Source organism: Lynx canadensis, chromosome X (assembly GCF_007474595.2).
Source record: "Lynx canadensis isolate LIC74 chromosome X, mLynCan4.pri.v2, whole genome shotgun sequence".
NCBI classification, from domain to species: Eukaryota; Metazoa; Chordata; class Mammalia; order Carnivora; family Felidae; genus Lynx; species Lynx canadensis.
Window position 1 is genome coordinate 20,550,955 of NC_044321.2, and position 17,706 is coordinate 20,568,660.

At 40.6% G+C, this 17,706-nt stretch overlaps 1 protein-coding gene across 1 annotated transcript in view; it reads left to right on the forward strand.

Moving 5' to 3' along the window:
* The window catches only part of POLA1 (DNA polymerase alpha 1, catalytic subunit), a 303,264-nt gene that overhangs the window by 221,370 nt on the left and 64,188 nt on the right, over window positions 1–17,706 (forward strand). Inside the window, exon 36 of the mRNA XM_030305566.2 lies at window positions 10,621–10,717. Coding sequence (XP_030161426.1) covers window positions 10,621–10,717 — 97 coding nt within the window. The remainder of the gene's footprint in view (window positions 1–10,620; window positions 10,718–17,706) is intronic.

The window sequence follows — 17,706 nt, forward strand, 5'->3', positions numbered from 1 at the left end:
TAATCCTGTCCTCTAAGGGATTGCAGGACTTTAAACAGAACTGGCATATTAACCACAAAGAGATTAAAAATGAGGAAATACTTGGTTCGATTTCAACTTGTTAATTGTTGGAGAGATTGTAATCGAGTCAAGTCTTTACTTCTTTACAATAATTGTACTGAAGTCTTACCACCCCATCGTGTTTTTAAAATCACTTGCTTATTTCACCAACGACTTTTAGTTAGAATTACAAGAGTATATTGTTTAGACTTGGCTCTTGAATGAAGCACACCAAAATTTAAAAAGGAAAAAGGAAAAATGCAAATTCTTACAAGTGCCTGTTTGGTTTATTTCAGGGAACTTCCCAGAGGCAAGTGTTTATAGCTAATAGTTATTATACTCAGTACCAGTTACCTAGGACCTATTGTATGCCAGGTACTGTACTCTGTTTTGCACGTATTATCACATAATAGCACCTTAAGGTGGTTTTTCCTCCCAGTTTACAAATGAGAGGAGAGGTTACATGGTCTCTGGGCACCTCAGTTTTTTCCTTTGTAAAACAGAGAAGGAGAATGCTTCTTTATGTTCTAATAGAAATTTCTAAGTCCAGATGAAAATGACCTCAAGTGAACATACAGAGGTCCGTGTGGAACATAAACTTTACTTTTAAGAGCTCACATTTTATATCTTTCCAATCAAAGACATAATTTCTAAAAGGTCCAACGTAGAGGACCAAAGGAGAACAAAAATTATACAATTAAAACAACACAGTTAAATATCGGGTCCCTAATTAACAACAGCGATACACATTGAAAAGCATCTTCTTCGGCTTGGGCAGTTTCTCCTTGCATGCCTTTACCTCCGGCCCCCAGGCCAGTGCCCTTTGCTTTTGCTGTGTGCTTCGGCCACTTTGACTCATGGTGGGCTGTGCCTGAAACGTGGCATTGTGGCAGCCTAGCCATGGGAGCGAGGTGCCAGGTGCCTATGCGTGGACTGCTGCTCCGGTACACTAAGCAAGTATTTGAGGTTGAAAACTAGCCACAAAGGAACTGATTAACACAGAGGATGACACAGTGGCAAGTGTATGAATGAAAAGTGGCATATTAAAAAGATCAAGGGGCTTGGACACTGAAAACCTGGAATCAAGTCCTGGCTCTTCCACTTACTAGCTGCATGACATAGGCCAAGTCCATAACCTTTTTGAGTCTCAGCCTTCTTATCTGTAAAATGAAGATAATCAGAATAGCTAGTTCATTTATTGAAGATAACATGGGAGAAAGCATAATGCAAGGGAGATTGATCTCAAAACTAGAAAGTGTCAAATGGATATTAATACATTATGCTAACTTTCGTTAAGCCTCTCCTTCAGTAGAGTGTGATTTAACACACTCATAGCATTCAAGAAATCTCTGTCAATTTTAAATAGCATGTATATATGGACTTAACATTTTTACCTTAATTAATCCTACACCAGCCAAGATGTACACCAGCCTACATTTCATGCCAAGATGTGAGATGTTGTTTGGCAATAAAAAACTGTAGCTATCTCATTCCTACCTATGAGCCATCATTCTACTTTTCACTACAGCCATTTTCCTAAGAGATTATCAAACTGACCATAAGTATCCCATTCACTGACCTGATCTGGGATTGTGAACAGATGACTCCACCTTGATGAGCTCTGTAAATTAAGGCAAATAGTGCTAATTTCATCCTACCTCACAGAGCTTGTTGTAAGGATCAAATACTTTGAAGAGCATGGCGTACTATACAGGTGCAAGGGACATGCATAAAAAAATGAATGTGATCGTTAGAGGCCTCTCAGTATAGCATCAGAAGTAAAACACAATTCTGTTAGAAAATGGAAGGTAAACATGCCACTAAAAATTTACAGAGGGGTGCCTGGGTGGCTCTGTCATTTGAGTGCCCAACTCCATTTTTAAAAAAATTTTTTTAATCTTTATTTTTGAAAGAGAGAGAGACAGTGAGCAGGAGAGGGACAGAGAGAGAGGGAGACACAGAATCTGAAGCAGTCTCCAGGCTCCGAGCTGTCAGCACAGAGCCCGATGCCGGGCTCAAACTCACGAACTGTGAGATCATGATGTAAGCCGAAGTCGGTCGCTCAACCAACTGAGCCACCCAGGTGCCCCAAGTGCCCAACTCCATTTTAGCTCAGGTCTTGATCCCAGGGTCGCAAGATTCTTAAGATTCTTTCTCTCTCACCCTCTGCCTCCTCCCCTCCTTGCAGGCTCTCTGTCTCCCTCTCTAAAACAAGGAAAAAAAAAAAAAGGGCAGTTGTCATGAGGAGGGGGTAGATGAATGGAAATGTCCGCATTTGACTGCAATACAGTGTCAGAGAAGGCACACCCATACCAGACTGTCAGCTCCTGCGATCTTACAGTTTCTCTCCTTCTCTGGTGTAGCCTCAGCAGCTAGAACAGTGCCTGGCATGTGATAGATGTTCATTTTGTTGGAAGAATGAACAGTAGTCTTTGTGATCGGTTCAGCACACTAGCAGTGTGAAGGTAGGCCGACTTTGGCTAACATCCTGTGGCTTGGGTTGGCCATGGCACTCTTGTCCTAGTTGTCCATGTGAAGCAGAACTTGTTCTGAGATGTCACTTAACTCAGAGTTCACCTTAACATCTAGGTCAAATTCCAAAGCCAAATTTTCATCCTAAATGTTAAATCCATTTATTTACAGTAGCCATGTACATTTATTTAGTAACTGTTGATATTACCCATCACAGACCCTCAGGAACCAGTTATTAAGATACTAGAGAGCTAACCAAACATTTTGCCTATTTTTTGTGGGTGAACTGAGAAATGGTAGAGAATTTCTATTTTAACGAGGTAGATATATTTGGGTTGCTATGCCAGGGAAGAAGGACCAGTGCTAGCTTTTGTTAAGAAAACAAACAAACAAAAAAAAAACAGGTCAAGTTGTAGTTTTCACTCTAGTTTAGATCCGGAAAGAAACCCTAGAAATTACCTAATCCAGGAAACCCTTCCTTTTTTCCACATAAGATGTCATGAAGAACCCCCATCTGTAAAACAGAATAATGTTTTTTTCAATATAGATGTCTGTTTTAACTTTATAACATTTTTGTTTGTTCATTTCTCAGTGACAATACTAGTTAATATGGTGCGGTCTTATATATCTTAAAATTTCGCATGTAGTATATGTGAATGTGCCTATTTTGAATTTCTTCTGATGAATATGTACTTTAATCAATGAAATCATACATTTGGAGAAGCTTCGGGGTTGTACAAATGGAACACATTTGAAAAACACAGATCCAGTCATTTTATAGATCAGCAGGTTGGAACCATAATCTACAGAACCTTATTCTGTCTCCACATGTTGCTTCTTGATATGATGATATTAGTGACATTAATCTGAACACGGCTGACTACTTTAATGCTCCCACATTTCAAGGATTTCTCCTACCTATACATAAATGAATGTTTCTAGGCCCTCTTAAGGTTCCAGTGTAATCCGGGGTACCTTACAAACCTTTATTTGTGTATTATTATCTCTTGTGGTTTGAAGTTTATTTTTAAATTTTTCATTGTGGTATTAATACATGATTATAGGTAGTTGAGTGTTTTGGGGAGGCATGGCATTCACCTAGAAATATGTCATTTGACAAAAGGAACGCTTTTAAAAGGAAGGCAGTAAATTCAAGGTAGAGTCCCAGAATTGTCCTCAGTCCCAGGGAAGACCTCACGGCCAATATTTGGGTATTTCAACATCTGCAGTGTTAAAGCCAGCCTTGTCTCCCAAGATGGAAATTGCCATGTGCAGATGACTGGATAGAAAATGGTGTACATTCTATATAATCTTCTACTGCAGAATGCGACCAGTGGCACTTCCCCTAAAAAAAATAAATTACCCGAAATTTGCAGCACATTCATATTCAATTTCATCACAGCAGATGCTCATTAGTATGTTGTTATTAATTGGTATTCACTTTAGGTTTTGTTTAAAATGAAGATAATAATTAGGTTTTAATTACTGCATCATTCGTGGGGGGGGTTGTCTGTGGGGAGACGGATAGAGTGAAATGCTTCTTAAAGCCCGGAACTATTTCCTGATGCTTATTCAGCAACGTGTGTTGCCAAAGACTTTGAAAAATAACTTCATCTTTATTAAAAAAATAGGACTAGAATTCTGAAATGAAGAAATTGCTGTGTGTGTTTTTTTAAGCCCATCGTTATCAAGAACTCACTGTGAATTGTCTACTTGATGGACATACTGAATCAGATGATAATGTGCACTACCATTCTTTCTAATCAAATTACCAAAAAGACTTCTTGGAAAAGTAACCCTCACAAGCGGCTGATTAATGAAGTGGTGGCAATGTTTTGTATTAGAACTAATTGAAGTAATCCAAATAAGTTATTTCTGTAGCCTATGGAAATAATTTCCTTTGCAAAGAAGTACAGTGGAATTGGCAAACCAGTATTTTTCCCTCTCTGTTGTTCCATATTTGCAAAATAGCTAAGTTAATACAGATATTGCAAATAAAATGGGGGGGGGGGAATCTAATGTGATTGAGAGGCAGAGGAAGCAAGAAAGCTTATTTCAGTCTTTTCATAATTAAGACTGATAATTTATATAAGCCTTAAAGGTGTATGGAAAGTAAGGGGTACTGGAATTCTAAAAGCGTATCTTTGCTAAAACACTAGAAATAGCCATTTTTAACACATTCGTAAAAAAGGGGCATTCGTATTCCAGAGTTTAAACATACTCCTTGGATAGAACTTTTTGGAGCACCTCTCACGAGCATGGCATTGGGTTTTCCAAATATATACAAATTCTGACCCCCTGGAACCTTACAGACTAGTTGGGAAAAGTACAGGATCTGTCCTATATGCCCTGTGTGCTGTGTGCCCATTCCTGAGTGGTTTTTTAGCCTCATTTTACCAATGAAAAAATTGATGTGTGACTAGGTGAAGCAGTGTGTCCAGAGTCACCCCAGCCTTTACATGATAGAACTGACTTTCAAACCAGATTCAGTCTGACCCCACAACCAGTCTGCCATGGGGAGATACACACGGGAAACATTCAAAATCATTTCAAGGGACTAGTGTTGTATCATTAGGCAATACGTTGAGACTCATTGAGAGGTGGGAGACACATTCTGCGAATGCTTTCTTTCCACATTCATTGAGGGCCAACTATACACCCGGCTCTGGCCTGGGCACCAACAGTGCAGAGGGAAGTTCACATAGACCCTGCCCTCTGGAGCTCACGTCCTAGAAGGGGCGAGGGTCTTTGAAATAGTGAGGATTACCTGGAGTGTGATCTCTGCGCCAGAGGGATGTGGTAAAGCATTGGCACCCAGAGAAGAGGCGACTGCCTCTTTATCAGGTGCGAAGTGAGCAAATCAAATGCTGGAGGCTTGGCAGGCTCCCCAGAACCTGGGATGACTGTGAGGTCTGATGAGGTAGGTAGAAACAGAGTGCCTCTTGAGGCAGGGCTGGAAGGACAGGCCTGCCCGAAGGGGCAGAATCACCCGGGCCATTGCGCAGAAGGACAGAGCACGAGGCCTGTCTGCCCAGAGCAGGTGATGGTGAGGAGTGGGGCGGGTGTGGGGCCAGGCTGCCACTGGAGAGGCCTGAGGAGAACTCCTGAGTAAGCCTCATGGCTCGAGCTCTCTCTGGTAGATGGTGAGAGTACTAGTAAGCATTTTTCAGCCAGGGCTGTCCTGAGGCAAATTTTCATTTCTAGACTTGTATCTTATGGTCCCTGTGAGCGCCAGCAGGGTTTAGAGTTCTGAATCTGCTTCATGCCATGATGCCTGGAGTAAATTCTGTCCTGAGCTTTTGCAAGGTAATGGGGTTTGATACACCCGTTGTTGTTTTGTTTTACAGTTAGAGTCAGTGCTGGTTTATTTGTGTTCATAGTACAAGAATGATGTTTAATCATCAAAAATACTTTGGGGTAAATTTGGGAATTAGGGCAGTCCATTTTCCTTCCTGATTGATATTGTTCAGGCTTAAACCAAGTGGGCTTGACCTCTGTGAGTATATACTAGTTAATGTGAGAGGGCAGGCCTTGTATCTTCTAGGTTGTATTAGGAAGGTAACTTGAGGTTAAGATTTTGCCGTGGATAATCTCTAGGGTTGTGAACCCACCTCTTCATACCTCAAGGGATTCAATTTAGAAGCAAGTTACGTTTACTTTTGAGTTGGTAAAGAGGTAGTTTTAGCTAACTTCTACCCTATCCCTACAATGAGGGAGAGAGAGAGTAGACTGGTTATATTGCCACAAGAAAATCTTAGATAAAATAAAAACCCATGTATTGTCAAACTAGTTCAAAGTAAAGTCGGTTGAAAACCAATACTAAAACCCCTTTGGAAACAGTTTGGCAGTTGCTACTAAAGCTGCAAATTTGCATGCCCTATGATCCAGCATTTCCATTGGTAGGTGTTAGAATCAACAGAAATGTACACTTATGTGCCTCAAAGGCATATACAAGAATATTCACAGCAGCTCCATTCCTAATAGCCAAAAAACTGGAAACCACCTAAATATCCATCATTCATAGAATAGATAAGCAGATTGTGATCTATTCATTCAGTGGAATACTTTATGGCAATAAGAATGAACAAACTCCTTTTATGTGCAACAATGTGGATGAATCTTGCAAGTAGAATGTTGAGCAAAAAAAGCCAGAGAGAAAAAGAGTGCAAACTATATGATTCTGGGCACATGAAGTTACTGGGTTTTTTTTTTTTTATTTTAAGGCAAATCTTTTGTTACCCTTGGTGGGGGAAGATGGTTAGTAGCTGGGAGGGGATGCTGGTAATGTTCTGTTTCTTATTATGGGTGCTGATTACAGAGATGTGTTCACTTTGTACATCAAGCTGCACACTTATTATTTGTGCACTTTTGGTGTATAGATTATAATTCACCAACAAAAAAGCAAATCAGGTTCAACATTGCCCTGTATTTATGTAAGGGAAAATATGTCCTGTCCTATTCTTGAAATAATATGCTTGGACAAGCAACCATCTTTCTCAAAAATGGTTCTCAGGAAATCTCAAGCTATTTTGGTCAGTGTGAATTCCTTTATCTCAAGCCAGGCTGGAGGGGTAAGAGTGCCTGGTTCTAAAAGTTTCTCCAGTACAGATTATCTATAGCACAGCGATTCTCATCTTAGACTACCCACCAGAATCACCTAGGAGCAATGCCCATCCCCAGCATTCCACTGCATTCTTAGTTGTTCCAGGGGCGAGGTCTGAGCCTCAGTATTTTTTTTAAAAAAGCTCCCAGGTGATTCCGATGTGCAGTCAGGTGAGGGACCACTGATCTAGAGCCTCATCAGAAATCTCAGGAGAGAGACCAGGAACTATAAATAAATGGAAAGAGAACTACCTTGGAGAAAGTGAAGTTTGCATTGTTTCTCATGTAAACCAATTACAGGATTTTACAAAAAGTATCAGAACCAGTGGCATTGAAACATTTTCCTTTTCCTTGAATTTCTCCCACAATATCTTTTTAAGTACCTCCTCTGCGCCAGGTCTGTCGGAGTGGAATTCCTTCCCTACCTCTATGTATGTACGGGTCTCACGCTTATTACTGTGTTAACACTCCGAGCAGCCACGTCAAATGCGGAGTGTGATACACACAGTAGCTGTTTCAGCTCAGCATTGTCCTTACAAAATCACAATCAGCCACTTTGGTACACGATGTTCTAACTATAAAGGGAGACTGAAAGAAGCCTAGGCACCGTGTTGAGTGCAATTTTCAAGGAAAGAGCGAGAAATCGAACATTTTAAACCAATAAGTAAAAGCTAGAGAGAGAAAGAAATGTTAAAATATCATCTTATTTTCTTGAAGTATTTTCCATCCAATCTTGTACAGTCACAATGAGCATTTAAGTGTGAGGGAAAAAAAACCCGTTGAACGGCTCAGAAGACTAGAGGGTGTCAGGTTTCTTGATTAGAAGATTTTATCATCAAAGGCAAAAGAGAAAAGATGGTAATGATAAAAAAAAAAAAAAGCCCTCCGAGTGATCACAAATTAATGGTGCAAAATCAAGAAAACAAAAGTAGGTGTTATTCTTGTTCATTTAAACTATAGTTTTCTCCATTTCATGTGCGTTCTTTAAAACCACTTAATTGTATTTGACATTGAAAATCTAATAGGGCCTTTTGTTTTCAGCCAATTTACTAATTGCAAAATATGTCAGGAATCAAAAGGGCAGGAGGTGTTGGTATATTTTTTTAAAATATATAACTCCTTTTTAATTTTTTTCCCTATTTTCCTTATCCATTTAGGCAGTGACTTTCAATTAGCCTGCCTACTAATATCAGGTCACTAAACTCCGTGGCTGACGCTTTATTCCTTCATGTGGGTTGTCACTCGTTTGCTTCAGTTGGCTGGCAAAGGTTGTTGTATATCCATTACCAGCAACACAGCACTTTGCATTTCTGAATTGACAAGCAGCTATATTGACCCAGCGCTTATTATGGGTCAACAGCTGCGTTAACCAACGGAAGGACTGAGGGGCAATTAAAATGAATTGGCAAAAATATATCTTCCTAATTTACTCCAATTTGTTATTTATGCTAACATTGTATGGCTTCTATGGTGACACTAAACAGAATGGACCCAATAATGGCAATTAACATAAAAATATAATGGCTAATCAAATTGACAGCAACTGTTTCTCATCATCTCGACACACAATACATTATCAAAACAAACTATTATGAAGGAGGTAATTTCAGTGTTCTATTCAACCTGCAGCATGTGTGCAGTCAGGGAGATGTGTACCAGCAATTACTGCTGAATCTAAAAAACTAAACAAATAACTTAATCGCTGTCGTCCTCCTTTTTTTTCCCCCCAGGAAGCAGTAATCAGGATTCGCTAAAAATAACTGGTGTATAATAGTATAATGATGATGCATATTGTAGAATAGCTAATAAGAAATAAAATAGGCTTCTAGGTGTATACTTTTTAAAATAGGTTCAGGTAAAGAAAGAGATAGTTGTGGAAGGAGTGGACACAAAAAGAGACAGTAGCCCTGGCTGATGATGAATAGCTCCATGTCGGTTATTCCTGCAGTCTAATATTTATAGATACCCTTTCCAATGGCCAAAGAAGTTTAAAATACACTAAATTTAGTAACAGACTTTATAATGCAGTGAACGGGAAGGTCAGTCATTGAGCTCTAATAAGTGAATGTCAGTCACTTCTGTACCAAGTTGAGTTGACTGTGGTTTTTCATCATTGATAGTGAGCTAGGATCCTTGGATCTAATACTTGGTTACCCAAGAGAGTTCCTTCAAAAGTAATGCTGTTTCCATATCCAATTGTGGATAGTGATTTTCCTGAGGTTCCTCCTGGTATGCTCATCTGTGGGCGCCCCTGGACCCAGCTGCATGGATTGTACAAATGGCTTGCTTGTCATGGTCATTCTTGGATTAATTCATTCAGCCAACATTTATCTATAGAGTGCTTACGGTGTTAGTTAGCCGTAGGTATGTTTGTCACTGGTGCCGAATCTGGTGCACGATAAGCGCTGATTCGATATTGGTTGGATTTCATGTTCGTCTGAGGCAGCAAGCAAGAGCTGGTAATGTGTTTGTCATTTGAGCTTCTCTCATTTGAGAAGTTCCGAGGGTTCATTTGTTTCACCTCGGTAGGACACGCCCACCCCCAGAGAAGACACCAAAGCTCTAGTACATTGTCCTTCAGCATGAGGGTTTCTTTCCCAAGTGTCTTACTTCATAGGAAGAAGGAAAGAGAGTTCCTAGGGCAGTTGATCTTAAATAAATAGAAGTGCATTTAAATGTGACTCACCACACAATTCTTACTCCGGTTGTTGAATTGGCTGCATGTGTTTTTCCCCACATAGGGTGGGATACAGTCGCTTAGGAGAGTACCCAGTTTCTCTAGATACCCTGGGGAATATCAGTGTTCATTATATGTTTGCTGAATGAATAGTAGTAGTTCGGGCACATCTCCTATGATCTGTTGAGTTAGAACTTGCCAAGGTCACTAAACATGTATTTTGACATGGGTGGGCTGAAAAACCTTGGTTATTTCATTTCACCTGGTATTTCTGAGGTCATACGTTGCCCACTCAGGACTAGCACAGAACAAGCGGTCGAGGTGTTCCTCATGTCTACACCATGTCATGTCTGTGAGCCAGTCCCTGGCAAAGGCCTTAGATTTCCACCACAAGTCATAAAATTGGGCTCATAGTTTAGCAGTGTATGTTAAACGATTTGCAGAAATTGTTTAACTTCTTGCTACCATGGACAGGTCCCAGTTAGGAAGCACAGTACCACTTTTCCCAATTAACAGTGCAAATTGTAAAGGGTGCATAGGAATTTGCAATTTGACAAAATCAGTTTTTTGACAGCAGGGGCAATCAGTCTGCAGCTTCGCAAGTAGTAATCTGTGATCGAAGTGGCAGGATTTATTCTGAATTATGAAAGGTATGTATGCTATATGAGGGGGACTAGTCATTAGTATGATTCTCTCCTTATTCACCCCCCCTTGTTTAAAACAAGCTACTTGATACAGAAGTCAGAAGTACGGAATACACTCTGTTGCGAGTGATCTCTGTCGCTGCCCTCGCCAGTAGTAGTATTCATTTATTTTCTGTTCTATTGCAGTATTCTGACAAGTCCCTGTACACCCAGCTGTGCTTTTACCGGTACATTTTTGATGCGGACTGTGCACTGGAGAAACTTATTACCGATCATGAGAAAGGTACGTTAAAATACTGTAATTACCGTTGAGTTTAAAGTGGAAATTTGCATCATAAAAGCCAGACCTACTGTCAGGCTGTTCACGCAGCATCACACCGCTGTCTCAGAAGCAGGCCGTGGGGGCCCTTGTGAGCACAGGCTTCCCCTGCATGAGGGGCGGCGGTGTAGGAATCCCCGGCTTTGGTCCCCACAGCCTGTCTCACATTGTTCTCTATTAAAGCAGGGCTTTGGGGGAGGAACATTACAAAAAGGACTCTTTAAATGCTATATTTTGAAAATGCTATTTTCTATAGAGTTTAGTAATTGTAATAAAGTAAGCATAGGCAACGTGATCATTTGACCTACAAAAACCAGACATTACCACAAAAAAATAGACCTGGAGTGTGTCTCTGCTGTTCACTAAAAGCCTAGGTTCATTTTGAAAGAGAGGCATGGGGTGGAGTTCTTTTATTGACTCCATCCTAAGAGTGCATATCTGCGCCTTCGCCCAGATGATCGGGTGCTGCCTGTAACCCTCACACAAGACTTTGAGGCACTATGGGGCTTAATGGGTCTGGGAAAAGCTTTGTTACATAACAGAGTATTTGAAAATGTCGTGACAAGTGCATGGGTTTTTTTTCTCCTACCTAAAAATCACATTGACAACTTTTTTATTACCTGTAAAAAATAAAAAAGGCAAATTTACACATTTTTCATATTAGTTACCTACAGAGTGTTTATGTTGTTTGTCAGTGAATATCAATTCAACATTTTGTTGGTCGGTATTAAGGCCGGAGGTAACCTTAAGGACATAAAGAAACCTGCTAATACTGCTGGATTTCCTCACATAAGAATCCCCATGCTGCCCTTGATTTGGTCTTAACTGTTTTCAGTTCTAGTCTTAATTGACCAGTTTTTCCATCTACAAGATAGGCTAACAGTTAACAAAAATTTTTTTTAATGTTTATTTATTTTTGAGAGAGAGACAGACTGCGAACAGGGGAGGGGCAGAGAGAGAGGGAGACACAGAATCGGAAGCAGGCTCCAGGCTCTGAGCTGTTAGCACAGAGCCCCACATGGGGCTCGAACCCACGAACCGTGAGACCATGACCTGAGCCGAAGTTAGACACTTAACCCAGGTGCCCCAAGCTAACAATTATTTTTAAAAGGTCTGACTTATTTGGTTTTGCTGTCCTTGGCTATGAAACGGTATACTGACTGATGGAGGAAGTTGGTTTGGAAATTAGTATCTTGTTTTTAGATGTTCACCAAGTACTTGGACTATCTCCACAGCATATTTTCAGTGACTGTAAAATTTATGTAATGCGGAAAAAAGTTCCTTCTGTTCATTAGTAACTGGGTTTTTGAACTTCCATTTGTGGCTCATGTTTAGCCTCTGTTTACTTGCAGTATCATTAATAGCTGTTTCTCTTTTACCCCTAAGGCCCTTTCCTTAAAGGCATTGTGAGTTGAAAGAATTAAGTACTGATTCTCTGATGAGTACAGTGTGTGTTTCTATCTGGTTTGTTACCTCTTTCCAGGTATTACTATGTTAGAACTTGTTCCCCCTTTACTTCTATCTGAATCTAGCCATTTCAGATTGTTCCCTAGATGTTCTTAGACTCCAAAGGGATGGGGCTGAAATAGTCTTTCATGATAAGCAGTTTTCAAAAGTCTGTTGGCTCTTAGAGACACGTAAGAGTGATGTGGAAAGTCACTGGAGACTTACTCTGGCTTTTTAGAGAATGTCAAGGAGTGGTACATTGCTCTTCCAGAAAAACAAGGAGTCGAATAGCTGCTTAGAAGCTTCTTGCTTGGCAAAAGGGGAGAGGTGTTGACAGAATCTGTACCGTCACACAATTTACTGCAGTTCTATTTCACAAGTTTAAGAGTTGGGACACTTTTTTTTGTCATTTGCTTCTAATAAGTACACTATCCAGGAGGTCAAGGTCAAAACGGCACTAAGTGTGAGTTACTGATGGGTTCTTGTACATGTCAGATGGCTAACGAAAATAAGATAAGAGAAGGATTTTAAGTCTGTGTGTCACAGGAGGAACTTCGTGAAATGTTCCTAGAACCTTTTGTTTTACTTACAGAATTTTAATTATGAAACTATTTTTCCTTTTAGCTTCCTTCTTGTTTATTATTCATAAATTGTGCTTTAGGAATAAGTGGATGAGCTGAAATTTACCTGCTCAGGGCGTTTTCAGATCCCTCAGTAATGTTAAGAGGTATTAGGGTATTTGTCAGTAGGGGGTATAAACTAAGACGCTGAGTCATGCTTATCTGTATTCTAAGATCACACGTTTCCTGGTAAGTCATGTTTGATAAGCTCTCTCTGAAGAGTCACCTAGGGGCTTCACCCAGAGATTCTGATTCAGAAGGTGGGGGGTAGAGTTTAGGAAGCTCCATATTTTAGAACGTCCCCCCCCCAAACAATTCTCACGTGCAGCCACGTTTGAAAACCTCTGTCCTGCTCACTCTGAAAACATCATCTGGTTGGTTTCTAAATAAGAGAATTTGAATCCAAGTTGTAGTCCATGGGGAACAAGTGGAGAAGGAGTCATACAATCCATAGGCTAATAATTAAAGGAAACGTTTGTAAGTGTACGTTAATGTGACCTATAAAAAATTCACTTCTCACTGTATCAGTAGTGTGAAATACTCTGTTCTGATTTGCTGTTCAAGGGAGACTTGCTATAAAAACGAATTGGCAATCTGTGGGATCCAGAGGGCAAACATATTGACTCAGTTTGGACCAAGGCCAGAACTGCGGTAGATGTTAACATCAAAAGTCTTGTGAAAAGTGACAGTCACTACACACAGTTGTGTTGAGAATGGAGTCTAAGTATTGTCTGTCCGCACACAACCCTGGAACTAGCATGTGAAATCTGTACTGTAGACTCTTCTTTGCACCGTTTCCTTCTCTAAGATTGTTTTACCATTTCCATTTGTAAAGCCCATAGGTCTTAAGGGTTGTAACTGGATGGTGGTTCTAATTTTTGTTTGAAACTTGGAAAATTTCCATTTGACTTGGAAAAGTCACAAAGTATTTGAGTTTATTTTTATGGTGAAAAGTGGCTCTTGTCACAGCTTTTTCCTGTACTTTGCTTTCAAACAAAGGTTTACAGGCCATTAGTCCATAATGTGAATTAACCCCATTTGGTACTTTTCCTTACCTTTAAAATGCTAAAGGGCTGTTATTCACTTTGGTGAAGTGTTTACTGCATATTCACTGTAACTACATGACATTTTTAAAAATCTTATTTCTGTAGGACTTTGCCATTATTATTGTAACTGCTCCAGAATGTACACAGATGGCATAATAGATCCAGAGAAAGTTTTAGAGGAACATAGTGGCAATAGATGAGGTAAAACTCCCATTTCCACCATGGCATCACTAAATGGTCCCATTTGACTGCCTCATCCCATGACGCCTTGACCTGAGTAGGGATAAGTGGAACCATTTGGGGGAGACGTGAATTCATTCACATCTTGTCCCAATTGTCTAAATTAAGTTTGCTTAAAAATGCGAGAACATGGGGCACCCGGGTGGCTCAGTTGGTTAAGTGTCCAACTTCGGCTCAGGTCATGATCTCACAGTTCGTGGGTTCAAGCCCCGCATCGGGCTCTGTGCTGACAGCTCGGAGCCTGGAGCCTGCTTCGGATTCTGTGTCTCCCTCTCTATCTGCCCCTCCCCCACTCGCGCTCTGCCTCTGTCTCATAAATAAATAAACATTTAAAAAAATTAAAAACAAAATGCGAGAACAGAGAGAGTCTCTTAGTTTTCTCACCTGAGCTTTTTTATTTCGTTTATTCAGCAATGGTAAAAACAGTACGTACATATTTTCCTTTATGTGTTGAGGGCCATCCCCGATGTCAAAGGAACTAAGATGGCCAATGTTCCCTGCCCTGGAGGAGCTTAGAGTCCATTGTAGACAGATTGAGCAGCAAAGTATGATAAACTCCCAATCTGGCCAGATTAGGATTATTACAGAAGCAAAGGATGGGAGCCACTACTTGCCTTTGTTTTTGGTAGATTCATTGTTAAGGGAGTTTTAGCTTCACAGCAAAATTGAACGGAAGGTACAGAGATTTCCCATGTATGTACCCGCTGCTCCCACACATGCACAGCCTCCCTCATCGTCAACATCCCCCACCAAAGTGGCACATTTGTTACATCTGATGAAGCTGCACCGACACAGCATTATCATCTACCTTAGGGTTCACTCATGGTGTTGGACATTGGTTGGACAAATCTGTGACGTGTATCCACCATTATAGTATCCTAGTGTCGTTTCGCTGCTCCTCAATCCTCCGTGCTCACCCTCATCGTCCCTCCCTCCCCACTAACCCCTGGCAAGCACTGATCTTTTTGCTGTCTTTATAGTTTTCACTTTCCAGAACATCATGTATTTGGAATCATAGAGTATGTAGCCTTTTCGGATTGACTTCTTCCACTTAGTAAGATGCATTTGAAGTTTCCTCTGTGTCTTTTCATGACTTGATAGTTCATTTTTTAGTGCTGGATAATACTCCTTTATTTGGATGTACCACATTTTACGTATCGATTCACCTACTGAGGGACACTTTGGTTTCCACGTTTTGGCAGTTGTGAGTAAAGCTGTTATAAACATTCGTATGCAGGTTTTTATGTAGACATAAGTTTTCAATTCCTTTGGGTAAATCCTAAATGCCAGGGAGCATGACTGCCGGCTTATATGGTAAGAGCATGTTTAGTTTTGTATAAGAAACTTACTTCCAGAGTGGCTCTACCATTTTGCATTCCCACTACCAGTAAATGAGAGTTCCTGCTGCTCCACATCCTCACCAACATTTGGTATTGTCAGTGTTCTGGGTTTTGGCCAAGCTAATAGATGTGTAGCGGTATCTCATTGTTGCAAGTTGCATTTCCCTGATGACATATGATATGGAGCGTCTTTTCATACGCTTATTTGCCATTTGTATATCTTCTTTGATGAGGTGTCTTTGGCTCACTTTTTAATTAAGTTGCTTGTTTTTTATTGTTGTGTTTTAAGGGTTCTTTGTATATTTCAGATAATGGTCCTTTATCAGATATGTCTTTTGTAAATATTTGCTCCCATTGTGTGACTTTTCGTTTCATTCTCTTGAGCACTAATTGCCTTTTCACGTTAGTGTTTGAAGAGCAAAATAAAACTTTTTTTCTGTTTCTCTGCTCTTCCCGGATGCTTATCTTCTCTCACTCTCTGTCAGCTATTTGTAATAGGATGCTGTATTAGTCTGCAATGCCTGCCGTAACAAGGTACCACAGACTGGGTGGCATAAACACAAATCTATTTCCTGCCAGTCCTGGAGGCTAGAATCCTGAAATCAAGGTGCCAGCAGGCTTGTTTTTTTCTGAGGCCTCTCTCTGTGGTTTGTAGATGGCCATCTTCTCCCTGTCTTCGCGTGGTCTTCCCTCTGTATGTATCTGTGTCCTAATCTCCTTTTCTTAAACGACCAGTCAGTCCTCTTGGCGTAGGGCCCACCGGGTGACTTCATTTTAACATAATTGCCTCGTTAAAGGCCCTGTCTCCAAATATAGTCATATTTTCAGGTACTGGGTGTTAGGATTTTGAACTCCCCCTCCCAGTTTATTTGGCGGGGGAGGGGGGGGGCGGGAGCACAATTCAGCCAGTAATGGATGACCTTCTTGGTGAATTTTTCCATAAATCCCTTTCAATCTATTGGGTTTGTCTCTGTCAGAATTGAAACACCAGGATTTAGGACTCTGTTGAAGAAAGGAATTGGAGCTAAGTATAAAGGGTTAGCGCCAAGAAGCCTCTGTGACCGTAACCTTATGAAAAGGCTTCTTTAGGGAAGCCCAGTTTCTCAGTGGAGTCTCTTTAGGCGTAGAAGGGCCGTTCTTCAGGTCACCCCTGTTTCTTGCCAAGGGATGTGGGCGGCCACAGCCTGTCAGGGTTGCTTTTCTCCTCTCTCCTGTCAGCCAGGTGAAATCTCACACGCATTTACCCTCTCATGGTCCTCTCATGACAGCCCTGTGAGGTGACCGTGGGTCGTCCTCCATTACATTGATGAAGAAACTGAGTTCTGTAAAGCAAGCTCCGTTCCTTCACATTCCCACAGCACCCTTTAAGTGCCCTTCTCACAGGACTTGCCCTGAATTGTTTTGACTTTCTCTTTCGCTGAGTTCATTGAGGCAGAGGGTCGTCTCTTGCTTACCTCACTTTGCACACTGGAGCCAGCTCACTAAATTTATGTTGAATGAATTCTTAGTAGAAAATAAGACCACACAAGTAGTTTCAAGGATTTTGGAGCAGTTAGTCCTCGGAAGCGATTCTGTCCATAAATAGAGGGTAGTTAGTGTGCATTAAAAATTCTAGATCCTCCTATATTGCTTGGCTTGACTCAGGTGTGCCATAAATTAATGTAACTGAAGTTCCTTGACATTTCCAGATTTCATATCTGTCATTCAGCTCTTTGCAAGTTTTGCTGAAGACAAGTGACACTGTAGCTCTCATTTTGCTGATGACAAAAGAATTTTGATGACAAAATCAAAAGAATATCAAGTCACTTAACTAGTGAGTGAGCCAGACTGACTGTTCCCTCACCCACACTGCCACAGGGTCCTGTTCTTTGCTCACCCTCAGCTAAATAGTTAGATTTATGAAGTGTAGTAATAATTGTATTACTTCACAGAGAATGGGCACCCAGAAGAGAGACAACAGCTAGTACTGAAAAGTGAAGGAATCTAAAGAAGTGATGTAGGTTTTTTTAGTGAGAAAATTAGAGTTTTATGGAAGAAATTACATGCTTTACTGTCTTTGGGAGTTTGGAGATTTCTCAGGGTCCCCTTTCAATGTTAAGAACTTCCCTTATTTTCCCAAACTTTGAAAGCAGAGGAGTTTTATCGTTGCTGGAAGTACAGAAATAAAAGTAGCAAAGAGCCCCTGGAGTCCTCTCTAAGCCATTCGTGGTTCGAGAATTTACTTTGTTAAATCCTAGCAAGGCATTAAAAAGAAGCCTGTG